The sequence below is a fragment of the Prinia subflava genome, chromosome 2 (assembly GCF_021018805.1).
Source record: "Prinia subflava isolate CZ2003 ecotype Zambia chromosome 2, Cam_Psub_1.2, whole genome shotgun sequence".
Lineage (NCBI taxonomy): Eukaryota > Metazoa > Chordata > Aves > Passeriformes > Cisticolidae > Prinia > Prinia subflava.
Window position 1 is genome coordinate 79,831,067 of NC_086248.1, and position 27,346 is coordinate 79,858,412.

General features: G+C 41.6%; 2 protein-coding genes across 3 annotated transcripts in view; one reads left to right on the forward strand and one right to left on the reverse strand.

The window, feature by feature from the left end:
• The window catches only part of UBR2 (ubiquitin protein ligase E3 component n-recognin 2), a 55,966-nt gene extending 48,779 nt beyond the window's left edge, over positions 1-7,187 (forward strand). For both annotated transcript variants that reach the window (XM_063390758.1, XM_063390757.1), the window contains exons 41-47: positions 130-260; positions 885-993; positions 1,235-1,291; positions 2,805-2,882; positions 3,158-3,328; positions 4,018-4,119; positions 4,911-7,187. In XM_063390758.1, the coding sequence (XP_063246828.1) occupies positions 130-260; positions 885-993; positions 1,235-1,291; positions 2,805-2,882; positions 3,158-3,328; positions 4,018-4,119; positions 4,911-5,052 (790 nt within the window). In that variant the 3' untranslated portion in view covers positions 5,053-7,187. The remainder of the gene's footprint in view (positions 1-129; positions 261-884; positions 994-1,234; positions 1,292-2,804; positions 2,883-3,157; positions 3,329-4,017; positions 4,120-4,910) is intronic.
• Positions 7,188-17,502: 10,315 nt separating this feature from the next.
• PRPH2 (peripherin 2) lies at positions 17,503-27,036 on the reverse strand. Its single transcript, XM_063391901.1, has 3 exons — positions 26,456-27,036; positions 23,519-23,765; positions 17,503-18,251 (listed from the first exon to the last, which is right to left on the reverse strand). Exons 1-3 carry the CDS (start codon positions 27,034-27,036, stop codon positions 18,015-18,017), a joined length of 1,065 nt encoding a protein of 354 aa, XP_063247971.1. The 3' UTR covers positions 17,503-18,014.
• Positions 27,037-27,346: the final 310 nt, after the last annotated feature.

Here is a 27,346-nt window from a genome sequence, read left to right on the forward strand (position 1 = left end):
TTTGCACGGTGATTGTTTCAGCAGAAATCAGTAATTTAGTATGCAGTGTGACTGAAGACTTACTAAATATAGCTCTCAAACTGAAATGACTAAATAAAAGCAAACTTTTTTTTCTTTTATTTTCTTAAGTGCCTTGAAAGAAATTTCCTCAGGCTGGCACCTGTGGAGGAATCTAAAAGCTGGAATCATGCCTTTCCTGAGATGTTCTGCTTTGTTTTTTCATTACTTAAATGGAGTCCCAGCACCCTCAGAAATTCAAGGTATTGTCTGCTTTGTATTAAATTGGTTTGCAAGATGTAAACAGTAATGGTCAAAATAAATTACATTTAATCTTTCTTGTCTGAAGAGGCTGATTGAATGGATGTGGGCTTGTTACCAGTGCAGCCTCATATCAGTGTAATGAAAATGGCAAAAAAATAATTTGTTTGTTTTTAAAATGTATTTTTAATATAGAGGTAAGTGCCATTCTAGATTATTTAAAACAGAAATTAATTCCCTTCTGTTAATAGGGTTCTGTTTCAAAGCTCCTCTGGATTGCTGTTTTCAAACAAAACCTGCTTTTGCTTGCATTGATGTCATTCAATCAGCATCTGCTAATAATTAATACTAGGTAGGATAAAGCTTTGAGCAGCCTGGTCTAGTGGAAGGTGTTCCTGCCCATGGCAGGGGAGTTGAAATGAGGCTGTCTTTAAGATGCCCTCCAATCCAAACCATTCTATGATATCTCTGTAAATTCACTTTATGTTATGTTATGTTATGTTGGTAACATTCTTTACTGTCCTCCACATATGGCATATATAGGGATAGAATATAAATCTGGAGGTGGTCATAATAAACATTTCAAATATGAAGCTGTGAGAATTACACCTTTTTTTGTTTTTCAGTGAATGGAGCAAACCAATTTGAACACTTATGTAGCTATCTTTGCTTGCCAAACAACCTCACTTGCCTTTTTCAAGAAAACAGTGAGATTCTGAACACGTTAATAGAAAGGTAAGTTGTGTTTTGTGGTTAGTTTTAATATAATAGAGAATCTGCACAAGATAGTAGTGTAAGTATTCTCCCAGAAATACCTGGGAGAGAATTGTAGAATTTGAGAAGTGTTTATGAAAGAAGTGTTTTGAAAGAAACCATTTTGGTTGTAATGGTTTTTTAATAGATGTATTGTGGTTTTTTTTGCTTATTTGTTTTTCTATCATCTCCTGAAGTTAAAAGCCATTTTCTTTCCTTGTAGTTGGTGCAGTAACAATGAAGTAAAAAGATACCTGGAAGGCAAGAGACATGCTATCAGGTAAACCTAAAGAGATTTTAAGCAGAGACAGGGGGAAAAACTTTAATGTTGCTGCTTTCTCCAAATATTTTTTCTAATGGGTGTTTATAATAATGTAATATCTGTTCTGCTTTATTTAATAATAAAGATATTAGGGAAGTAGTGATTTTTAAATTTTTTTTAAGAAAAGGAAATACTGCTTAAATTAGTAGATTTTGAAGGCAAAGTTTAATATTGGGGTTTTATTTAGAACTGATGTGCAGGAATCAGAAGTCATAAAGTTTCATCTCATGTTTCCTATTACTTTCTACCTTCTGATGCAAAAAATATGCTGTTGCTAAAAGATGTGTATAACCTTCCTTTAAAAATACCAGACATTAAAGAGCTTTTTAAATTGTCTTTTTAAAGAATCCAATTCCTTCAGTAAAGCCAGCACCGAGTCAGTTGCTGAAAAGAAAACCAGTTTTTCATACATTTATTCTTGCTGCACAATTACTTTGAGTTCAGAATGCATTTAATACTTAGTGGGTGTAGAAAACCATTTAGGGTGTTACTCTTTCTGAAGGCTGGGTAAAAATAGTGGTTAACAATTATCCTAACAATTAGAAATTAATGTGAAGTTCACAGTGCTGGCATTAAAAACATAGTCCTGCTTTTTAATCTCCTGTACTAAATACATAAAGTCAATATTTTAACATTGTGCTTACAATAAGCACAATAAGTAAGGCTGTGACAAAAATAAAAATTAATCACTTCTTCTGTGAAAGACCAGACTATTAACAATTTCTTACACAGTAAGAGTATTCTGGTTGTGTAATTGATTTCTTGCCACATGTGATTGTTGGGATCTTTTCCATGTGTTGCTTTTGCTGATTCTTATCTGCTCCTCCCAAGCTTATGTCTGATTTGACAGTGATGATTTCTTTTTCCTCTCAGCAGTTCTTGTACATTGCTTCTGTTACAAAGTTCTATTTACATTTCACATCTAATTTGTATTATTCCTAGAATTGAAGATTATTAGAATTCTGTGTATAGTATCTGTTTACTTTTAAATATATTTCTAATATATAAGTATTTGATGTTAAATAGGTCCTTTTCATGGCATGCATATTTCATTCTCTTCAGGATACAAGTTCCTTAAACTTGAAAGTCAGACTATTTTCCACACAATATTAGTGACAAAAAAACCCCAAACTTATACAGGAGAGAAAAAAAATATTTCTTTAAATATATAGTGACCTCATAATTGGTTTGCTAAAAGCATACAAATAATATGTATTTTCCACCTCTGCATTTTCTCAAATTCATAAAAAATAAGACTAAGAAAAGGGAGGTGGTTTATTTGAGAGATGTTGTGTGTTCATCTTTTTATGTGCTACTATTTTACTCGAAGAATGGCAGAAAAGAGGGAAACTTTAAAAAATTAATTACTCACAGATGCTGTTTAGATGAGTCAGGAAAACATGAATGAGTTTGAAGTCGCTTGTGTATTATTCATTGAAATGTGAGTGCTGATTTGATTGCTTTATTCTAGCTATGCAAGAGAATCCAACAAATTAATAGACCTACCGGACGACTACAGCTGCCTCATTAACCAAGCATCCAATTTCTCGTAAGTCGTATGCAATTACAGTGAGCACCCCAAAGTCTGCTGCTCCTCTTCATCAGCTGGGAAACCTTTAGCCTGAAAGTCTCAGGAAGTTGTGTATGGAATCATAAAGGGCACATAGCACTTATCAGCCAAACTGCCCCGTATTTCAGTGAAACAGTGAAATAGAAATTTCAGTTGTTAACTGTATAATGTTCAAAAGTACTTCTGAATTGTTTTACTATCTAGAGTTTACACATACAGTGGGTTTCTTTTCCTTTTTTTTCCCCTAACAAAAGGTGTCCGAAATCAGGTGGTGACAAAAGCAGAGCCCCAACATTGTGCCTTGTGTGTGGGACCATGCTGTGTTCTCAGAGTTACTGCTGTCAGACTGAACTGGAAGGGGAAGATGTTGGAGCCTGTACTGCACATACGTACACTTGTGGTTCTGGAGTGGGCATATTCCTTAGGTAAGGAGCTGAACACTACTCCTCTCATTGCTGGGTTACATGGTGTGTATAGTCATTAAATTAATAGCTCTATATGTGTGATTGCAGGGGTGGTTTGTAAAGGCAGTATTTGGTTAACAATAGGATTGCCTAAAAACTAAAGTGTATTCATCTTCTTATGCTTTGGTGTAAGGTTCAGAGGTTGCTTCTTTGAAGATAAAATTTCAAAGAAAGTTCAAATTTCATTTTCAAGGGAATTTGTTTTGCCTGTGTGTTTATTTCTACTCAAGTATTACAAAATGATGAAGGTAAGTACTTTGATTCTGTTGCTGCTCTTGCTGGTAAAAACATAAAAATTCATTTTAGTTGTCTTCCTGCATACAGGGAAGTGTTAGATAATGTCTGTTTTCACTTTGGTAAAGATTAGTGAGAAGAAAAATAGTTTTATTTTCTTGTGGATCTGTTCAGTATTTTACAGGTACTGTAGATAATAAGACATGAAATTACATTGTTTTTAACTGCTACTGAGGAGTTATAACAGGAAGAGAATGAGAGATGTAGTTTAAAAAAAAAGTGCCTCTAAAAATCTGTACGTGCAGATTATACAGAACGAAAGTAGGTATGAGCTGGAAAAGCACTGTCTATGAAAGTATGAGAAACTATTCACCTAAAAATCAATACCTGAAAATCTTCTCTCTGTTTCTCTCCAGAGTACGAGAATGTCAGGTGCTATTTTTAGCTGGGAAAACAAAGGGCTGCTTTTATCCTCCTCCTTATCTTGATGACTATGGAGAGACAGACCAGGGACTCAGGTAAATATTTTAAAAACTATGTCTTTTAAAGACGGGAATTATAGAACTATCTAATATAATATAATCAGAAAAAATAACTTTTTATGTTATCTTTTTATCTTAATTATATGGGTAACATTATATTTTGACATTGCTGCTGCATCTAGTATCTTCAGATATTTTCATGTTAATATGTGGGTTTAGGTCAAAAATATTTTGTGGATGATCTTCCCGAGGTTAAAAAGTTGTCTTGAAAACTGCTAAAAGTTAAATCTTTTTAGCATCTGTGAAGTTGACTAGAAACTAAGGCTGAAAATTTAATTTGTATCTAGTGCATTTGTTTTTATAACCTGTGTTAATTTAATACCAAGTGGAAATACTGTATTATTTTATTTAGTGTGGTAGTTCTTTGTCGTGAACTCCTTTCTCTGCTTCCTATGCAAGGATAATTTAGGGACTTGATATTGTTAATGCTTGCTATTTCTGAAACTGGCAAAACCCAGAGTATATGAATTGGTTCAGCCTGGGAAGGTTGCTAAAACCCTGCATGTGGAGTTCTGGGGGCTCGATTTGAGGTTCCCAGAAGCTGGAGGGAACTGTTGAGCTGTAAGGAAGGGGCACCAGGCAAGGTAGCACTGCGGGTTACTCATCCAAATACCTGTTGATTTGCTCTGATAACAGAATAATGTTAAAGGGTTATCTAAATATTGCAGTATTTTATGGGATTGTTGAATGCTCAGTATGTCACACCTGAGTGTTTGTGCTTAGTTGCAGTGTTTTATCATTCCTGATAAGTGTTATCTCCTTTTCAGACGTGGGAATCCCTTACATCTGTGCAAAGAGCGATTTAAAAAGATTCAAAAACTCTGGCAGCAGCACAGTATTACAGAGGAAATTGGACATGCACAAGAAGCAAATCAAACTCTAGTTGGCATTGATTGGCAGCATTTATAATGATTATCTGCTGAAGACTGGAACTTTATTAAAGATTTTTGTAATTCAGTAAGCTTTTCAAAGGAGGGATGAGGAAAAAAGTCTAAGGAAAAAAAACCCCAACAAATTCAGTCCTGTTATTTAATCTTTGTTTTACAATGTATTTCATAAAGATACCAGTTAACATTAATCAAGTAAACTTCTTTCTATGTAAGCAAGTTTTATTAGTCCTATAATTTGCACTGTGCTTCCTTCACAGAAATGTCTTGGGTTATAAACCTGGGCAAATGAACTTAAGTTTCTGATACAAAACCAAGAACGACTCTTTTTGGAAGTCTGACTATGATTTTTCATATGAACTGTGAGAAAAAGACTGCTGAAACAGAAACTAGATAGAGCACAATTCGGGATTGTGTATTGCCCCTTGCTAGTAATCTGAGCCGGTTTATTTATTACTCTGCATTTTAATACTTACGCTGCGTGTACATGCAATGGAATGAAGTAAGGAAGCAAATAATGTAGCAAATGGATGTTTCTGTCTGCATCAGTGGATAATTCACTCCTTCACTTGGTGTATCTAAAAAGGATTTTGTCATTTGTACTCTTGCAGCTTTCTTGCTTCCAGTTGTTTTTTTTTTTAACTAAAAAAACTTAACACTAGCTTTACAAGTAAAATAATTTAATTTAAAACTTTTTCCAGAGCATTGCACTCCTTAGAATGAAGTAGTTTTTAATTCGAATTTAGCTGGGAAACCCTTTCACTTTCAATTACATGATTGATTGTTGGTATTCAAGGATTGACATTGTGCTTTAGAAGTTATTTTAAGATAACAACAATATGTAAAAGTCACAAAAGCTAATTTTATCTTAATTTTCAGAAGCACAGAAGATATTTTCTTCATTTTTGTTAACAGTCAACTTTTAAGGTGCAAATCCCATCTTCTTTTTGTTGCAGATAAACAGAATGGTTTCCTCTGGCTTTGAAGGGCCACAATCACACTGCCCACATTTTTGATTTTTTTTTCCAGTTGTTCCATCAAGTATATTTACTTTTTGGCTTGATTTAAAGCTCTGTAAAGATGTTTGCATATAGTATATTTTATAAATATATTCTATAACTGCGCAGATTTGCACTTGATATGAGGGTGCCTGAAGGCAGTGAGTTTTCTAGTTGTATGTAATTAGACCTCCAAGGTGTCTCTAAAAATCACATTATGCTTACTGATTTAAAATAAAATCCATTACCTTTCCCTCTCCTATCTTCTGACAAATTAGTAAAATCTTAATTTACAATTTTAGTTTTGTTTCTTTAATAGTCTGTGGTTCTTTTAGTTAAGTCTTAATTTCTGACTATATCTCAGCCCAGATAAACAATTCCCTTCACTGTCTGCCAGGTCTTCAGTTACACTTGGTCTGACTGAATTGTTCCTATTTTTACAGATTTAATGCTTCAGATAAATTTTGTATATTCATGGTGTACAGGACAATTTTTCAAACATTCAGTAATAGTATTGAGTGAAGATGTGAAGTATTAAATAAAGAAACTTGGCCAATGTGGATTTCCTTTTCTTAACATCAGTACAGACTACTTTTGTCTCTATTACCTATCATAGATTGGATCATTTACATATTGCTTTCACTTTTTACAAAGAGACATGGAGAAGTTGCAGGGGACAATGACATTTAATGCTTTATCTCTACCCTTCCCTACTTCAGGTGGTTGACATACCAACAATTTTCTGTGCATGGTACTTAGAAATCCCACTTTTTTGGTGATGTTACTCTTCCTTTGCTTTTTAAGCTATGTGCCACAGTTTCAAATAATGTGTAACTGCACTGAAAATCTCTTTTTCTGTAATCACAATATTAAAAAGATAATTGATGATTCTGACAGATTTCTCTGTGCAAACCAAAATATTGACAGCAAGAAGGATTTTTTGTTTTGCCTCTGGGATCAGAGTCAGAGACTGCAACCACAAATAATTGCAAAGTACACAATTTATCTTTTTTTTTTTTGCAATTTGATCATTCTTTACTCAAGACTTCAATTTTCTGATTTGTTTTGCATGTGTTTATATTAATGTAGAAATATTTATATATAATATTGTTTCAGTATCAGGGAAATAATATCTGTAATAAATTGGCTATAACTTTAATATTTATGGGTTATGTGTACAATCTAGAATGTATTATGTGTTTGGAGAGAGAAAAAAAAAAGCAACAAACCCCACAAATATTCCCAAATACTAAGCCATCATAACAAAATACAAAACAAAACTGAAAGCATCGAGTATAAGCTTTTCATGTCAACTATTCAATAAGTACTTGCTAAATGTTGTTTTTAGAATTTTGCTGAGCTTGTTCCTTCAAGTGTGCCCCTTGTTAATCACAAGCTGACAGAAATACCTGGATGTGCAACATCTGCAATTCCCTGGCCATAAATGTAAGATGATTATATTATTAGTGTCACTTGCCTCAGTCAGCTAAACCTTTCTTGACCTCTACCAAAAAGTCTAATCATCTTTTTAAGGGATTGTAAGTTATATTTTATAAAGGGATAATGGTTGAGGTTCACATCAGTAATGTTATTTACTGTATTCATATTAGAAGATAACACTTTTTACTCCCCCCACTCTGCCACAGGAGGCTCATTTTTACTCTGCTGGAAGTCTATAACCAAGATAACAAACTCCTGATGCCTTCTGACTTGTGCCAAGAGCCAGTGCTGCCACAGCTCTCTAACCACTTCATGTGATGTTACAGGGAATTTGGCTGAGGTGAAGTGCTCGTGGACTCTCAGGACTGTTTCCATTTCCACCTCTCCTCTGGTTCTCTACAGCTTCCTCCCATGTCCCTCAAATTAGTCTTCAATGCTGATCACTAAGCAAGTAAATTTCATGCCTTCCCACTTTATTTAAACTGGGAACAACCTGGACTTGAAGGGTTCAATGTGTTCTGCACTATACAGTTCCCTCCTTTTCCTAGGATAGTGGGCATGGAGTGAGCAGCTGCACACACCCTTTTCTGTCCTTTCTCATTGGATGTAAATCCCTACCACATCTCGTGCTCGAGCCCTGGCATCTCATTTTAAGTGCAGTTTATTTTATGTTAAATGACAGTGTTTTGTTTAGAAGCTCTGTCATTAAGAAAATTTCCTCTGTGGCCTGAATGTGTAGAGGGGAAGCTGGATGCTCAACCCACCTTCAGCATTAAATCCCAGCTGCTTTCCTTTCTGGAAGATTAAAATGTACAAAGGGAGCTGCATCTCAAATCTCTTCACAATAGTATCATGTCATGATCAATGGAGTTTTCAATCAGCCTCCCTTCTGCCCTGGACTCTCCTCTGCTCCTTCCTAGGAATTGCCTCCAGCAGAAAGTGGTGATCCTCTGTTTCCATTGTGCTGTTGGGATTATTGATCACAGAAGTCAAATATGACAGTATTAAACAGTTTGGGCTTGAATATCAGCCCCTGGGGAATTCAGCTTGTATCTGGTTTGCTTCCAATTGTTCATTGCCACCCTCTGAGCCTGAAAATCCATCCAAGATTCTGTCCACCTCGCAGTCTGCCTAGTTTACATCTCCCCAAATTGGTTATGAAGATGTCAGAAATCATATTGAAAGTTCTTCTAAAGTAAGACATCTGCTGTTCAGAGAAAGTGTTTTACTGCAGCGAAGTGTATAAAAACAGACATCTCTGGTAATAGCAAGAGATACTGGGCTCACCTTTGTGGGGTTCTGTGGGTCTTGGGATCTGAGTATTTTTGTATTGGAATGTATGGAGCTTTTTCTGAGCCAGTCCTGCATCACTGTGGGAATGGAACAGTGTTTTTCGTATCTTAACTGGCATTAAAGGAACTTTCATAGGGACGCATCTCCTCTACCATGAGCTGTTCAGTTCCTCAGCTCCGATTGTCCCAGAGTTCTTGATGCCACGTGGAGAAGCATTGGACTTCCTTGGAGCAACACGGAATTCAGTTATTATCCAGGCTTGCCTTCTGCAGGACTGCTTGCAGGTGCTGAAGGAGTGGTGCAAGGCAGGGAGCCTGCAGCCACCCCTCTGCATGCACAGCGAACACGCTGCAGTTTGACTCTGCTTTCTCGGGTAGCTGGTTCAAGCTGTGTGGAATGGCTTCTACAACTCCTCAGGGACAGGCACACTCAAAGGTTGCTTAGCAGCGACAGGAAGTCTTTCAGGCAAGTTGTCTTTAGGGAAATGTCTCTCTTACCATGAATCCTTTTTGGTTTGGCTTTTCTTTTTCCTCTTGGGATTTGAATGTTGAGGAATTAGAGAGGAGTTGGTGTTTCTTTTTGGGCTGTGTTTATGCAAATGCGGCATAATCTCTTGGGAAGAACTTTGTAAATAAGTATTGCTGAAACAAAAGCTGTCCATCTGCTAGTGACTGATGGGAGCCACGTGGATGCATGGATAAGCACACTTTCATCTCCAGTTGCTGATAACTTCAAGTTCAGAGTGAGCTTTACCCTGTGGAAATGTCATTTTTTGGTTTGGAGCACTGGCAATGACTGATGGAAGGGCATCACTGTAGCCTAGGATAACTAGGTAAAGTTGCCTGCTCGGCTGCAGGGACTGCAGGGAGGGCACACACCACAGGCAGCTCTGGGGCTTGGAGACATGGCCAGGGGGAGCTGGAGCCTCCCTGCCTCTCCTTGCTGCCAGCCGACAGTGTCCATGGAGTCTGGGGATTCTGCTGTTGTGGAAGTTTGAACTGTTGGGTCAGGGACAGGGAAGAACTTGAGGATCTCAGCCACGGCTGAGACTCTCCATCTGTCATTGCTTTCCCTCAGACCAGGTTCTGGAACCTGGAAATCCACTGGAAATTCAAAACTCACAGAGGCCTGACTAAAAGTCCCACAGAGCTGTACTTTTCAGATGGTTAAGCAGCCTTTTTCCAGTAAGGGGAAGAAGGGATTTCATTATCCATTTTATTCCAAGGTTAAGGGTCAGGAGAAGTAGTGATTCCTGGTTCTGTTCTGGGAGAATCAGCTCTCTAATGGCTAATTCAGATGTGACTTTTAAGCAACAGCAACAACAAAACAGCTAGTTTTGTTAATACTATTTGTCACCTTAGAGTAGTCAGTGTGTATTAGTTAAATATGTCACAGGCTGATGGAGGAATGTAAGCTGCGGTAAAATAGTTCAGGTTTTTACAAAGCAGAGCCCTGGGATTCCCACACGTTGGGCATGCCTTATACCCCTCTGCTCATGTTGGGAGTGTTTTGATGCTGCTCAGTGCCCCTTATTGCCAGCTGGCCCTGAGAAATAGCCAAATATTTATGATGTGTTTATTTATGAACAGTACTAAAACATCCTCTCACTTCAGCTTGAGACCCTGTAGAAGGGCATGGTGATTTCATCTCACTGAAGTTCACTGTAGCCACCCTCACACACCCCCATGCACACCAAGGTGTGTGTGTCCAAGCAGTATGGCCAGGACTAGGTGCTACACAGGACAGGAGCAATGGCTTCTGGAAATGTCTTTATATTCTTTGGGATTCAGTAGGACCTGTGGGGCTGTGTTTTGCCTCAGTGTCCTGTTTCACCCATCCTAAATCTCAAGTAAGGCTGCTTGTTGTCTTTTCCTGTTTCGGGTGCTTTGGCTGGTCCATAAGAACGTGAGGAGAAAAGGCACACCCCACACACGCTCCCTCCTGTTGCCAAAGCACAGGTCTGCTGCTGAGAAGACAACTGTGCCATGGCCATTTGGAGCTCAGGCTTCATGGGCTGGGTGGAAACAACACATTTCTCAGCATCTTCCCACTTTATTGCTCAGTCACATCCCTTGTTATCCATACATGCTGCACTTTAAAGGCTTGCTCAGTTATTTCTTCTGCTGTTTCATACATGTATGTTTCTATTCATACTTCATTTGTGGCAGTTTTAACATTTCTTCTACAAATCTTTGTTTCAGAGATAAAAACTGCTTTGCATATTTTTATCTCGAGTCTTTTGCATATTCATCTTCTCTTTTTTTTTTTCCTGCTCTTCTGCCACCTTTCCCCTCTCCTGGCATGCAAACATTAGATGTCCAAATCTTCAATCTTTGATGGAGAGATTTGTCAAACACTCCTCTCTTGGAGGAAAAAAGAAGAGGGAGAGTATGAGGAGTTTCGCAGTGCGCCAGGTGTAGGAGCTATGAAATGGCAAGTACTGATCTTCGTCTCCATGACAGCAATGATTAAATGTTACTTTTTCATCAGTTTGTGAATATATATTTTCACAGTCTCTTTTCAGACAGCGTGAGCTCGGAGGTGGTAAGTTTTTCAGCTTGTCCTTTGCGTGGGATCCTGGAAGGAAAGCCAGACTGGGTAGAGAGCTCCGGGCAGGGTGGGACAGCTGAGCTCAGGTTAGGGATGGTGTCTGTTCAGACCACTGCAGAATGTTTTAGTGACTGATAGAACCAAAGTGTTGATTTGAAATCAGCCATGTATTTGAGGAACAGCATGTGAAACATATTTCTGTACTTGCAGTACTCTTAAGTGTGGAGGATGGTAAAGTGTGTTAATGAATAGCAGAAAAGATTATATAAAAATAACAAGGGTGAGGGATCATCAATGTGTTCACTGATGTAATTCATTGGTGTTCTCTAACTAGAGATGCCTGCATTATAAAGGTGCTGTTTGGTCCCATAAAGGCAGCTTCAAGAAGCCTGTGTTTTCTTGCAGTGATTGTATCAAAGTCTTGGAATGAATGTGCAATTTAGCAGAAAATACACTAGAAGAGGAAAAAAAATCTGCAGTAATTGCTAAGCATCTACTTAATGCTGTTGAATAAGTCAGGCATCTCGTCTGTGTATAATAATTCCTTCCAGGTCATGTTTGGGTAATTCAAAGTGCTCAAATAGGTGAAAGCTTGGAGCATGGCATGAACTCTGAAACAATGAACTTTGTGGGTTTTTTTGTTTTTCTGTGTACTACTTTGTAATGCAGGTTTTAAGCTCCACTCTTTCAGCTTGAACAGGATGAAGCTGAAAACAGGGAATTTTGATTTTTTTTTTTTCTAATGGAGTAGTAAATGCTCTACACTAGCAACGTGTGTGTCACTTGGAGCATGCAGAAGCAGAGTGTGTTCAGCTGGGAGGCTGGGGCTAACTGCTTCTAATGCCAACTTGTGTGCAACAAACATTTCTGTGTGGGCAGCATTTCAAATCTTTGGAAGAGCAGATGTGGAAGAGCAGTTATCCAGGTGTTGAAAGGTGTCACATCCATTTAGGACAGCAAACCCAAGAGCCAGTGTGGTTGCTTCATTGCCCTGGAGCACAGTGGGTGCTCAGGGTTGGATGCCCTGCTTCAGGCATGGCTGTGAGGTGCACGTGGTTTCCAGGGCTGCAGCAGCAGTGGTTGTGGTGAGACGAGGATGGGATTGAATCCTGCTCTCAGAGATTTGGGATCCACTTGTAAGCCTTCACCAGTGACAGAGACCTGGCTGTGAAGTATCTGAGGAGGGTGTGTGGCACTGGGAACGTCTACCTGTGTCAGCAGTGCTCCTTGCTGAGTGCCACTGTGCAAAGAGGGAGGGGACACAAAGTTGTTTACTCCCACTGGAGTCAGGGATATGGTGTGGTAGTAATTATTTGAAATCTAGACATACCACTGCAAGTTTCTCCCTGAATAAAATGCTTCCTGAAATGCCTTTGATCCATGTTTAATGTTACCTAATCTCAAAAATAATCTAAAATACTCTAAAATAATAATTAAAAACCTCAACTTACAGAAGTAGAGAATAAATTTGACTTTTAAGTCCTAATTACACTTAACATTCTGGGTTGAAAACAAGAAATGCTGTCAGAATTTACTTAAAATATGCCAACAGCAACATTACAGAATCAATTTTACTTATGTTCTTGATTAATTTATGTAATTAATGAAAGATTCATTCATACAAAGTCGTGAATTCACCTTGTCCTTGTTGGTATGCTCCCCCTGTGTTTTTGTCATTTTTAACTCTAGCCTGTTATTTGTGCTGGAGAAAACAAGTGTGTAAATGGCAAAACTGACACCCGTCTGGAAAAGTGTTTGTCTAAGGCAGAGCTGGGCCACCCTCTGGACAGGGTATTTGGGTGGCTGGGAAGGCAGGAGGTGATTTGTAAGAGCAGCACCTTGTGTTTGGGGACTGTGTGTGCCCTGGAACTGATGAACACAGCCAGAGTCTCCTTCCAGCTTGGGTATCCTGACATTGCTGCCTGCTGGAGCAAGGGCTCTGTGCGTCTCCAGCTGGGAAGGACGGCGTTTTCTTTGGTGCTGCTGTGAAATTCTGTATCATCACAAACTTCAAAGTGACTTCTGTGGGTTTTTTTTTTTCAAGAACTAAACATTTTCATCCTATTACCAAGGGAGTCAGTGTGGGGAACTGTGTGCCTGAGATTTAGTGCTTTGTTCTCCTCCTTTCATCACCCTCCAGCTGCAGTTGTGCCTTTCCAAGTTCCACATGCCCAGGTCTCCTCACTTCTGCTTTGCAATGCTTGACCCTGTTTTGCCTGGTGCAGGGGGTGTGCATCAGTCTGGTGGCAGGCTGCAGACCTGCCCTTTGGTCCTTGTTTGACTGGTTCCTGATTCCTGCACCGTCCTTTGCTCTGGAGAGCTTTGGGAACAAGCTGTGGAAATGTACTTCCTCGGGGTTTATGGACTATCCTCTTAGAAACAATCAGGCAAGAGCAGTTGTTTGCGTGTGCTTTGTGGGGAGCTAATGGGATGGGAGGTGAGAGTCCTGCTCAGCCCTCCCTCTGTGGAGCCCTCCCGAATGTAAGGGAGGAACTGCAAAAAGGGGCTGTCCCCCAGGGCAGGGTGCTGCAGAGACTGTGATGGAAAGTCTGCAAAGCTGAGCTCCAGGCCAGGGTTTCCTCCAGCTTTCCCACCTCACTGTGCTTTGGATCCAGATTCAGAAATACCTATGAAATTACATGGGAACAGCAAATGCAGGTGCTTTAAGAGAGGCCTTTTACTACTTCAGTGTTTCACTCAGTCACTGAACGCTCTAGGTCTGATATAAATCAGAAAATGTTCCACACAGGCATGACTTCAGATTTGAGATAGCTGCATCGCTGTTGCCAGAAATAAATTTGCCTAAGCCTGTGTCTTCCCCACAGGGGGCTGTTATCACATGCTTCCATTCTATTTTTCTGGCCTTATCTCTTAATTAACTAATCTCTAATAATGCTCTTTCTTTTTTTTTTTTTTAATAAGCATTTGTTATCCGTCCCCGTTTTCCATTGATTACGCTAAGAACAACGTTGGCTTCTTTCACGATTCAAGCAGGTTGGGTGTAAATCAGTAAGTGTTTTGCTGGGATCCCTTTTTCTTTATATCAGCCTTAAAAATCTTCCCAGCCCATCGGCCAGGAGGTCCGTGGTGCCTGTGAGCCCGATATAGCATTCCCATGCTCCTTGCTAAGCTGCGCACTTGTATTTGTGCGGTATTACCAAGTGCCCAAGCTCATGTAATGCATGGAGGCTAATCTTATCAATTGTATTAAGGCTACTTAGGAACTAATAGCTTTAAGGAAGCTGTTTATATTTCCTCCTTTAAAGCACTTTAGTCAATGTTCTGTGTCCCTTCAAATAAATGTCATCGGTAAAATAATGCAACTTTTTGTCATTCTTTTAAAAGTGATATTGCTTAAGAGTTGACACTTCAAGGCCTTGGGCTGGCTCTGAGATCTGGGTACTTGGATTTAAGCCGCTAATCCATATGGAGGTACCTAAAAAGAAGTGGCCTGGTTTGCATGAATTAAGTTCACATCCTTCTGAAGTTTATTAGTTTGAAAATCAGGGCACGGCTCTGGAAGTTGTCGGATTGCTGCAGGGAGATTTGACTTTGTGAGCTTTAGACTTAAATTTAAAATAAGATCAATGTGTTCCTTTGAATGTCCATTGCAAGTTAGATTTAAACAGGGGGAGAAAAAGAGGTTATAAACCCAGCTGGTTGTCAAAGACCCTGAGGATGCCAATGGTTTCACTGGTTCAGCATGACCAGAACATCACATTCAGGGCTGTGAAGATGTTTTAATTCCTATGTACTACAAGAGGATGCTATTAAAATAGCACAGCGAATTCTGTTTCTAGTAAGAGGCAGGTGATTTAGGGGTCTGCTTGCACATCCTGAGCTTAGCTGGGCACATGAAAAGAGGGAAGTTTGCTTTCTCTTGGAGCATTACATAGAGGTGGGGAAAACTTCCATGAATAGGAATACATAAAACATGTCCAAAAAATGAATTCAGAAGGAAAAAGTCAGCAGTAATGCAAATTAAAGAAATCTGTATTAAATTGTATATATTTAAACATTTTCTTTAAAGAGATCTTTACTTGCAATAACATTTTAATACCTAAATTTACATTTGCAGTCAGCAGAAATATCTTTATCTAGAACAGCATTTGCAGTATCACGAGTAGGTATGTGTAAGATTGGTCGAGTGATATATTACATGTAATATTGTACACAGCAGTCGTATTACAATCTTGTGGTAATCATAAGATGTCACAAAGATCTTCATCAACCAGGAGGTTTTATTTTAGACAGCATTAGCCCATATACTCTTTGTTCCCTGGTTCCAGTACTGTTCTTCATAAACCTGTCTCAGATGGTCTCTTTACCTGCCTGATACCATTGCTCTGGGAACTGGTTTCTCCAGTGTGGCATTGAAAGAATGGTTTGAGAATTTGTTATGATGTTGCTTTAGCAATAACCTGATAAAAAATAGAGACCGTGAATAATTGGAGAGTTCTGTCTAAATTAGTGGCCTAAGCCAGATTTCTAGGGCAGCAATAAATCTAGATCTCTTTGAAAAGTCAATCTAGTCAAATAACTGGTATAGATCACAGCTTGCTGAAGCCTCCCAAGGAAAGACTGTAATTAATCCTTGTAACGCAGCTCCTATCCACATGTGACTCCTCTGAAAAGCTCTTCTCAGGTAGATGTGGCCACATCGTGTACCATCCACAGTCCTGCTCTTCTCTAATGGACCAGCTGAGAGGGGCAGCTGGCCCCAGTGACATCCTGCTGAGCAGGGAGGAGCTGCTCTGCCTTGTACAGTTCTGTCCCTCAGCAGAGCAAGAGACGATAGGCTGTGGTGAGTAGCAAGTTGGCCTTTTGTCAGTGCCCTTGTCCGAGTCTTACACACAGAAGGGGAGAGTGACTTTTAAATTCGTTATTGTGACTAAATTCATGATCATGGCTGCAGCTGAAAGCTTTGACCAGCTTTGAGAAAATGAAAGGACACTACAGACACCTGTCAAGATCAAACCTTGTGTGCAAGTGGCCTGAAACAGCCTGGGCACTGAGATGGAAACTACAGCTTGATGTACGGACACATCCCCACTTGTCCTGCCTTGAACTGATCTGTCTGTCCTGGAAGGAATTTGGACACAAGCCGGAGGAGCTGAGTGCTGCTGGGGCAAGTGCACAAGTGATTAAGAATGAAAACCAGTGGGCTGTGCAATGGTGAGCAGCTGCAAACATGGCTCCCTTTGAGGGCCGGCCACCAGCCAGGGAGAAGGGACCCATTGAGAAACCTCTCCCAGGTACACCCCGAGAAGTGGAGGGTTTGCACAGCCAGGGTAAAAATAAATGTGGTGCCTGGCTTGCAGGGAGGGGCTGAGGTGTCTGCAATCATTGGTGCAGGGGGCTGGGGCTTGTTCTCTCGGGTTTCTTTCCCTTTAGCTGAAATTATCTGGCAGTTGAAAATAAACTCAAGATGATGCTCTGTTCCCTTATTAGAGGCTGCACACCACAGCAAACTCTTTCCATATTTTATTCCAACTTGATAACAGGATCCTCCAGCTATGACATTATGTTTGGAGAGGTGCAGCATATACAACATGTGCCTTCCCTATGATTTAAAAGATATAATGAGAAGTACCCCCTTACTGATAAAGTAAAATTTGCACACTGGGGATTGATTTAAACTTAGTTTTCCCTGGCCTGAAAGGGTGAGGCTTGAGGTACTTGTGGATGAATGGTATCCACTTTCTAAGCCTCTTTTAAATATTTAAAGTGTGAGTTCTATGTGACCTGTCTGGATTTGGGTTTGTCTTTTTCTTGCCTTAAAAAATAGTTGGGCTTGAATGTTCTGGAGCAAGTTATGAGATGACATACTCTGTAAAATGTCCAGAGTAACCATAACTGGCACATGCTCATAGCCTGGATTCCATCCACTAAAAGATGAGTCTTCTAAGCTTCTGTGAAGAATTTAAATAGAAGGTGAAGCGTAAGTCTACAACACATGCATTCAAGATATACAGCCTGCAAAAAAACCCTGAGAAACAAACCCCCTGAATCTTACCTGAATGTTGTTTTTATAAAGATGCTTGGCTGCTTCATTAAATTACAATTTTTGCTTAGTACATAAATTCTCGGCATAAGTTTGCATTTTGTTCTATGTACACCTTAAGAATACAGCAGAAAATACCATTGCTTAGCACATCAACAAAAATCACATATGGGAGGTTTGTCAAAATACCTGTATACTAAGTTATATACAATTCTGGAAATCCTTCTTTCTTTGAATTCTATCATGTTACTCTCCAGAAACCCAATCTGTTTCTCCTTAAAAGCTTAAGTACAGAAAGTACGCTGGTGAAACAACTTGAGCAAAAAACCCTTAACTTTTCAAATTCCACTTTTAATTTCAAAATAAGATGGAATGGATATTGCCATGTGATGCCAGCAATCTTTTTTTTTTAGTTTTTATTTTTTTTCCTTAAACTAACTGTCTCTGATAAGGGAACACGTGAATATTGAAGTCCTAGTTGGGGTCATATTCCCAAAGGGATACGGATATGGTGTACTCACATTGTGGATAAGTGTTTTATCCCAAGGTGCACTATGTGGTACGCTCCCACATACAAAAGTGACCATGCGTAGAAATGTGTGTTCTGGTGGATGATACATAGCTTTTAAAATGGAGATTATTCACAATTCTCAGTTTATGTTATTTTTCTCTGAGAAAAAGTCCACCTCAATGAGCAGCTCAGCTGACTGTCGTGATGGCTGGCGTCTTCCCACCTTCCTCTCCTTCGGCGCCTTCGGCTCCTGCCTCCACCTGGTTGAACTTACCCAGCTTTTTCAAATTCTCCAGCGCGGATTTGAAAGTGTCCTTCAGGCTGTTCTCCAGGACCCACCCTTCGCTTTCGCACTCGGGGTCCTCGGGATTGGCGATGCTTTCCAGGGAGGTGTGCAGGAGGCGCAGGCCAACCATCACCGACATCTGTGCCAGGCAGCGGGAAAGGCGGAGAGCGTCAGCCAGGCGCGGGCGCTGCCGGCCCTCCCTCCCTGCCTCCCCGTGCCCCCTGCGGGTGGGCAGCTCGGGCTGCTGCCGTGGGGCTGTGCCCAGGGGCCTCTCCACAGCCCCCTCAGCACCGGTGCCTTCCCGGGAGCTTTTAATGCATCCTGGCTGCTGTGCCCTGCATGTCCAGAAGGCAGCTTGGGTGTGCAACACCGTCCTTGGCCACCGTCCACTTACTTTGAGCTAAACATTTTGACTTTGCGTCGACCTTAATATGTTTGGTGAGTATATTAAGCTGATCAAGGGGATATTAATGAATCAGCGTCTCTGCAGAACGGACCAGCATTAGGATTTGAGCCGTTAGTTTGCCTGCTTGAGATTCTGATTTTGTTTTAATACAGGTATGTGCAAATAAGGAAACTGAGGCAGCAGGTGATCTCTCCCTGGTTCCATCTAAAACAAATTTGTATTTCTGTTTAAATATTACCTAGTCCCAGCAGCCTTGACTGAGACCTTTTCTACTGTACTGTGTAACACTGCTGACCCTGGCAACACCCTGTGCCTGCCTCCAGAGAGAAAGTGTGTTTTTAGCCAGCCTCCTGCCTTCGAACACAGTTCAGAACAATCTGACCTCACCCTTGTGGTGCTCATGAAGAAAGTGATTGATGAGTGAAGTAGAGAAGGAAAGAAGAGCAGCTCCCAGAAGAGCCAGCCTGGTGACGTGTAGGGCTGGTGGTTGGGATGGGGTGGCAGCAAGATTGGTTTGGTCCTTCACGTGCTGGGTAAAGCTCAGATGGAGAACACATACAGCTGTCAGGACCTCATAGGGTTTGTTCTCTAGGGGAAGAACGATGCCTCTGTCACCCTATCCAATTTCCCAAGGAACAGATTACCTTTGGTCCTCCTCAACCCTGATGGCTAAAGGGGCTGGCAGATTTGAGGTTGGGATTCAGCCACGTGGCGAGGCCAATGGCAGAATTCACATCTGGCTTTTGGACTCAAGGGACTGCCCAAATGTGTGCTTCCACGGACCATTCCTCAGCCTGTGGTCATCCTGCTTGTGTATGATCAGTGTCTCCAAACTCCGGGAAGACTAAAGCTACACTTGGCTACTCTCAAAATTAGCCGATGTTCATATTTCTCTGCCTTCACTCAAGATCAGAAAGGGAAAACACTGGTCAAACAAACAAGTTTCAACAAATACTTCCATATCCAAAGGCAAATGTTCATACTGCTTAACACAGGAATGTATGACTAGCCACACTTTGGTCACTAAGGAAGTTTCTAGGGCTCTGAGTCTGGAAACAGTCTCATCTAGCCAATAATATGATGATTTAAATCAGTTAAAGCACTATTCTATAAAAGTCACAAGAAATGACAAATCCCATCACAGTAGTCTTGGGATTTATAGCCTTTGACATCTTCCTTCCACTCTGAGTCCCAGTTTTGCTGCTGTCACTCATGGGGCTGATATCTTTGAAATTAGTGGCTGTTGCAAGTGCAGATTAACAGGGCTGGGTGCAGGAAATGGCCTCCACATTGCTCTCTACTTGTGCTGCCTTGCTGCATGTCAGCAGGAGCTTTGTTCTGTGACTGATTTGCCAAGTGCCACTATTTGACAGCCAGAGGAGGTGGACTGGCTTCCTGGATGGCTCTAAGTCATTAAATATTGTCATGCTTTTAAAAAATAAGGTGCTTGTCCAGCCCTGAGCATCTGACCTGTCCTTGGATAAGATTTTGTGACATTTTCTCTCAGTTTAAGACTTTGTTTTCTTAAAAACCTTTCTAAGCAAGATTTTGAGCTCCTGAAGCTGAGATTTCCTTAAAAGCAATGCAAAATGTCACCTCCACTGACCTGAGCCTGCCTTCTCTGCCAGATGAGAAGAGAGCCCAGGAAGTTTTTAGACAAGTATCTGGTAAGTTAGTCTATCTCCTATGTGATCACAGAGAGTCTGGGGCCACCAGTTTAGCTGCAGTCTTGCACCAGGGAAGGCATAACCCCATGCACCAATATGTGTTGGGAGTGAGTGGCTGACAGCAGCTTGGCAGCAAAGCTGCCTCGGGGCTCTGGATGACACCAAGCTGTCCCTGAGCCAACAATGTGCCCTTGTGGCAAAGTGGGAAAATGGTATCCTTGGCTGCATTAGATGAATAATTGCCAGCAGGTTGAGGAATGTGATCCTTCTTCCCCTCTGCTCAGCCCTGGTGAGGCCACAGCTAAACCTCCAACCTTAACCACAGTTAAGTTGTAGGTTTGAGCTTAACCATAGTCTAGCACAGAAGGCTGGGTTGTCAGAGCCCTGGAGCGAGGCCAGTCTTGTTGAGGAATGATTTCCCTGTCATGGAAACCCTTGTCATTTTACTGCAGCTTTAAAGTGCCAGGAAGAACGTGGCCACAGTTTTTTTGCAGGGCTAGGGCTGTGCAGGCTGGGCTGGTGGATGCCCTGCACCATAGCATGCTCACCCTCTCCAGCTGGGCCAAGAGAGCAAACTGTGTCCATCTGGAGGGTCCCTGCTGCCTCTGGGCTGGGTTTGGAGATCACCAGGAGTTCACTCCTCCTGTTAATGCATCAGAGAGTTTACTCTCCAACACAGGACATGCAGCATGCCTCCTGTGAGTGTCTCAGTGCTCTCCTGCAGCTCAGCCTGGGCCTGCTCTCTGGCACGTGTGAGGTATTCACCAGGGTCCTGGCTGTTGTGGCAGCTGTGACCTATAGAGATCCACATGTTTGCACTAATACAGGACCTGGAGCATCTCAGGAATCAGCCTCAGCCCTCTATTCCTTTTGAAATGCTTTATTCAGGGAACCCTTGAACCTCTCTTTTCCTCTTTGCTGGCTAGGGCAGGTCAAGAAGACATTCAGGCTTGCTCTTCTTGACCTTCTGCAGCGAAGCCCATCTGTTTGCCAGGGTTTAGCCTGAGGCGGCTTAGCCAGAGCAGGGTGTGATCTTTTTTTGTCATCCTCATGACTGGTTGTCACACATGAGAAGCCTACAGCTTGTGTTAGGAAAAGCAGCTTCTAGATATTAGCATTCTTTTCAAATAGTTCTGATGTTTCAAAATATGTTCATTCTTCCTTGTGCCTAATATAGAAAGGTGAAAGAGAAATGGCCTTCCCTGAGGTCCCTGCACCTGTTTGGCACGTTTTCTACAGCTCAGAGTAACAGCTGTGATTAGTATTTCCCTCCATGTTCTCTTCACCCTTCCCACACCTCAATTCCAGCAACCCAGCTGGAAGAGTCATCCATGGCCCCCAGAACGGCTTTGCTGGAGAAGTACCTGGTCTGAGTCCATGGTGGCTGCAGGTGTAAAGCAACCCAGGATTTTGCTTTTGCACTTTTCTGTGCCTTCCCAGGAAGTCAAAGTGGAAATGAGAAGTGCAGAGCCAGCACAACCACTGCCCCTGGGCTCACCCTGCTCAGACCCACACTTACCTTGGCCAGGAGTTGGAACCTCTGCTGCCCTCCTGCTCAGCATAAAATTGTTTCCTATCCTAACTGGAATTTAAAGGAAGTGGTTGTATTTCAAGGGAAACCAAATTATTGTCTGTTTCCTGCTTTCCTTTCCCTCTTCAAAGTTTGCCTTAAAAGCAAAGGGAATTTCAGACCCAAATCTAGGCCCTTTATGGTAGTATATCAGGCAAATAATGAATATTTAGGAGGGCAAGTTATTGTAACCCAGGATCATGTTGTTTCTTTCAAGTTTTGCCCTAAAAGTCCTCTGATTGCCTGAAAAAAAAGTCTCATCTTCTATTTTGAAAATGACAAAGAAAAGAAGAGATCTCATTTCTCATTATGCCACAAGTTGAAAAAAATACCCAGGTGTACTTTGAAGAGTTAGACATAAAATACTGCATTTTTATCACTGCTATTAATGTTAACATATCACTGTCATTAATCGCTTGCAAGTTAGTGGAGGTATGTTACAGGTTCCTAGTCATGATTTTTTGCAGCTGGAATTGGTATTTTTGTACATTTTCCCCCTGAGTTTTTGAATTTCTTTGACTTTCAAATAGAGTTGAAATTTCCCTCTCTTGAAGAGCTCTGCATTTGAATCTGGGCTAAAATAAAGACCTTCTCTTCCTTTTCTTACCAGAATAATAGTGTAAAGAGGTAGTTCATTTCTCTGCAGTTTGGAGCAGCTATTTTTAAAAAAATACAACATGGAGTAACTTCATGATATTTTTTTTTCAATACACAGATTTAGGTAGGTGTTTATTTTCTAAAAAGCATCTTAATTCCTGGAAGGCAGTAGGCCAGTGCTTGTATCAAAATGTAACTCATCTTTCTTTAATTTGCATGTATCTAAATTTTTAACAAGGCAGCTGAATCATTTAAAATAGGCAATGCCATATGCGGCAGCTGTTCCAAGGATAGGAAAGGCTCTGCTGCACCCCGAGGAGCTGCCCCCTCTCTTTTACCAGCGGGTCCCGCCTGATCTCCACATCCAGCACCTCACGTTCCAGCCCTCGTGCCACTGCCAGCCCACGCTCCCCAAGCATTAATGATGATTAAACGCCCTGGCTACAAAAGTGGCATCTCCCAGGGGCAGGAGATTCATTGCATTGAATGAACAGTATTTTATCAGCCAAGCTGCACTTTGAGTTATGGTGCCCACAGACACCTGCCTTGGGCAGTGTTGGCACCTGTTTGCATTTGCATTGTGGTTTTGGGAAGCAGAATAAAATCAATTTAATCCACCTGCTCCACCTAAACCACTCTTTCTGACCAAGTACCTTGGTGGAGCTGATGAAGGTGCCTACGCTGCCTTGAAATCGTTCCACCGTGTGTGGCTTAAAGCCTTATTTTGTTCAGCATGTAAACCCTTTAACTGCACTTTCTGTCCCCCTAATTGCTCTCATATCTTTCTGATGTGCTGCTTTTTTTGTATTTCTCATTCCCCACAAATGGTGACACATGTAAAACTCGTGCATCTGGACAGCAGAGCCCTTGCACTCTCTGCCCTGCTCAGCACCTTGCCTTTGACAGAAAATCACTCCCTTTTCCCCCTCTTGCCGTGGGATGCTCCGCACCCTGCTAAGAGGGGTCTGTGATGCCACAGCCCCTCCACCCCTGTTTCCAGCCTGGGACTTTTCAGCCCTTACTCGGATGTTAGATATTTTCTCAGCCAAACAATGGGGAAATTCATTTTAGATAGGTTTGATTTTCCCTCAGAAGCCCACGCTGAAAGCTGCCCCGCTGCTGCAGAGCTGGCGCTTGGCTGAGGGGTGTCTGAGGGGAGAGGTTACCTCGAAGAGCCAGACGAGGATGATGACGGCGCCCATGGAGCTCATCATGCCGCTGTAGTAGTTCAGCAGCGCTTCCCGGCAGCCGCGGCGCCACAGGTTGAGCTCCTCGGTCTGGTAGTCGTAGCTGTAGTGGGCAGAGTTGTTGGTGACCTGGTACTGGATGCAGGGCCGGGGGGAGCTGGGGTTGCAGCAGCTGAAGGGCACACCGTCCACCAGGTACCGCCCGTCCACGTTGCTTTTGATCCGGCTACGGGCAAGGGCAGAAGGGAGCGTGAATGCACACACACAGACACACAGACAGACACACGAAGATATCCAGGAGCAAATCTGCACAGGGAAGGAAAGCAAAGACAAGGAGGATGCCTTTTCTCTGTGTCCCCTTGTTCACACAGCAGTGTTTGTCCGGGGTGTCCTTCCTCTCCGAAATCCTTTTCTATGTCAAGGCCACACCGAGTAATTAACTCCTCCTGGTGGAAATGCACACTCTCCGGTCACTTCTTCAAAGGAATTAACTTGTAACAAAAGTAAATGGCAGAGAGAATTCAGGAGGGGCAAAAAGAGTGGTCACCACACAGTTAGGATGGAAGGGAGGTGCTGGAGCTGACCTGAGCTTGGGAAAGAACCCAGAGCAGCCTTGGAACCAACTATATCCAGCTAGAGCATTGATCCAGCAAACCTAATAGCTTCTTTTTGATGATAATAGCTCCAGGGAGGGGTTGTGCATTTATTCTTGGCTTGGGAGGGTAGCCAGTATTGAAAACATAAAATGTGCTTCAGCAACAGGATGTTGCAAAATTTCCAAAGTCCTCGCAGGAGCTCCCCAACTATTGTTCATCTGATCCTGTGGTTGTTCTCTGTAAACAGTCATTTAGCCTGGTGTCTTAGGACAGGTTTAGATGCAAGATAACTTAGAAGGCAAGTAGTTCTACTGACTCTGCAAAAAGACTACAATAAAAGGACTGCAGTTTTAAACCAGGCCATTTTGCTTAGAAAATCACAGAATGGAGAGTCCAGGAGGTGTAGAGAGGCAAAAACCACCACGGCCACTTGTAGCTTTCTATATGGATATTTTAAAATTGTGTCATAAGAGGTGATTCCAACAGCCTGGTAAAGGGAAATTCCACCTTGCAGTCATGACCTAAATATATCTAAACAGCAAACACAGCTGAGGTTTTCTCTCTAAATGTAAAGTGTGCTCTGGATTGGGTCTAATTCCCATTCACGTGTAAATGCTCCACCCGTTTCAGAGAGATTGGATATTGGATCAGGCTTTTGCTCTACAAATAATATAACAATCCCATTGTGGAGGACAGACTCCCACCTTCCTTGGAGCTAAGGAGAACTTTACTATTGGCTTCAAAGGGACCAGACTATCCCACCAGGAATGGGAACAGAGATTGTGCACCACCACACAGTACAAACCTTGAATTCACTAAAACACATTTGTAGATTTTTGATGCCCTATTTCCTGCCTCAGTAGTACAAAGAAATTACCTTGAGTCTCAGTCCCAAACAAGGCATCAGTTATTAAGGACAGTATAACCTTGTTTTCCCTCTGTGCATTGCCCTTCCACTGCTGCTGGATTAAGTTACAGCTCTCAAATCTCCATATAATGCTGGCAAGGTTTTTTCAAGTAGTTATTTATACCCACGGGCATACCTTCGCAATGGAAACACCCCCTTATTCAACAGTGAATGTATTTGTTATAACACCCTGCAGTGCAAGGGGTTAAATCTGCAACAATTTTCACTAAGCCCTCATTCCCAACTGCAAAAACAACCAGACCACCCAACAAGTCAAAAGAACATGCAGAGAGACACACACAAGTGAAACACCATTTACACAGTCAGGCAGGGATCCCAATAGATCCCAAGAGATAAACAAAGCTTTTTTTCAAAATTGCTTCAGACATTTTTAATACAGGCAATATATTTAAAAGGCAGATTGCTTCCAGTTTACAGGACCCATTATGCAACCAGAGAGCATAAATGTTAATGAATGATGTTCCCAAAGAACCCAGAATAACCATCTCTTTCCCGGTGCTCAATTTTTTATAAAGGTTCTGGGTATTTATGCCTAATGCTATTTTTTTAATTTCAACGGTTCATTTTGTTCTCATGTTTATTTTCTGCTTGGGCTTACTGCATCTAACCTGATTTTGGGATTAATGCGTCTTTGGGACCTGACATCAAAGCCATTAAGGTGTTTCTGGTCAACAACCTGGTCTGGTTTGTATAGAAACAATAAACTAGTGTTGCTTTCATGTGAGGTTTTAAAAAATTAGGCACAGGACGGAACTTAAAATACGTGTGGCTACAAGTGCCACTGTGTAAAGCTAGGAACATCAATCGATGCTCAGTATTATCTTAGCACTGAAGCAATCCATTGAGTGAATATCAAAACAAAATTCTAAATCTTAAGGATCTAAAACACATGGGTTACTGGCAAAGTGTTACTGCCCCTATTTATTTCCATGTGGCTGATTAGCTGCCAATATCTAAGCGGAGTTTTAAAAGTGGTATCAACAGTATATCTCCAAGGAATTCTTTTTTTTGGAAATTAATAAATCACATTGACATCTGCTTAAGGATTAGTAAAGTTCTGATACTTTCCTGTTGAATTTGGTAGTGTGGCTCAAGGTAATGGGTTTATAAAGCAGTAAAAGAAGGGCAAAAACTATTAAGTCTATAGTCTAAACTATTACATCACGCTGAGTAAGAGTGGGAATTGTAGTTTGATGCTTTTTATTTCATGTTATGGATGACTTTGGAGGAACTTGTCAGGGGAGGAGGCAATCTAGCTGGTCATTTGGGATGCTTTATTACACAAGACCCCATTTTACACAGACCCCCTTGCAGTCAGTGCCTGTGGGCACTTGAGGACCATATTGATCCAACATCGAAACAACGCGATGCAAACCCCACCAGGTCACTTACTCTTTCACTTCTTTGGAGCTGAAGTCCAGGTATCTGTTGCTGATCCACTGGATTTCGAACCAATCTTTGTAGCCGTTGTTGCCGCAGCACTTGAACTCGATCTGGAGCATGTCGATGGTCTTCTTCATGAAGCACCTCCCGGGGGTGTCCGTGTCCCGGTAGAACTTCATGCCGTTCTTGAGCCCCTGGGCCAGGGTGCTGTCCAGGGAGCCCCGCATGAGGAAGCAAATCAGAGCAACCAGGAAAAGGAGCATGTTAAAGACGCAGCACAGAGCCAGGTAAGGTTTCAGCAAAGGCTTCCACTTGGCAAATTTAGCAGGATCCAGAGAATCATAACAAATTTTTCCAGCAAAACCATTGAAGGCGCAGGATAATATACCCATCAATATCAAAGAATTGGGCACAAAGTGGCTTTCAGAATTGTCCATCACTTCGCTTCGCTTCCGGAGCTCAATTTTGAGGAACAATCCCATGCTAAAAACAAGGATTCCAGCAAACACCGAAAACCAGTTCATGAGCCATAGTCCCTGCGCTAGTTTTACCCGTTTCTTCTGATTGAATTTGACTTTCAGCAGTGCCATCTTTGTAGTGGGAGATGTTGGAAGATTTCACAGCCTGGACCCCTCTTCTCAGCGTAAGCAACTTGAGGAAGAACCATTCAGGCGTCGGAAGAGATCCCGAACGGCACATCGGGAAGCGAGCCACTGCACGGTCCTTCCATCCTGAAGTTCCCCGCTTAGGATTAAAGTAAGTAAAATATTCGAAGGTCCCAGTTAACAATTTCACATTAATGAGAATAATGGGCAATTAGCACCTACAACTATTTCTGGTGGTTTCTTCCAAGCAAAGGAGAAACACTCCCAAGGTTTCAAATGATTTGATCTGGATCTG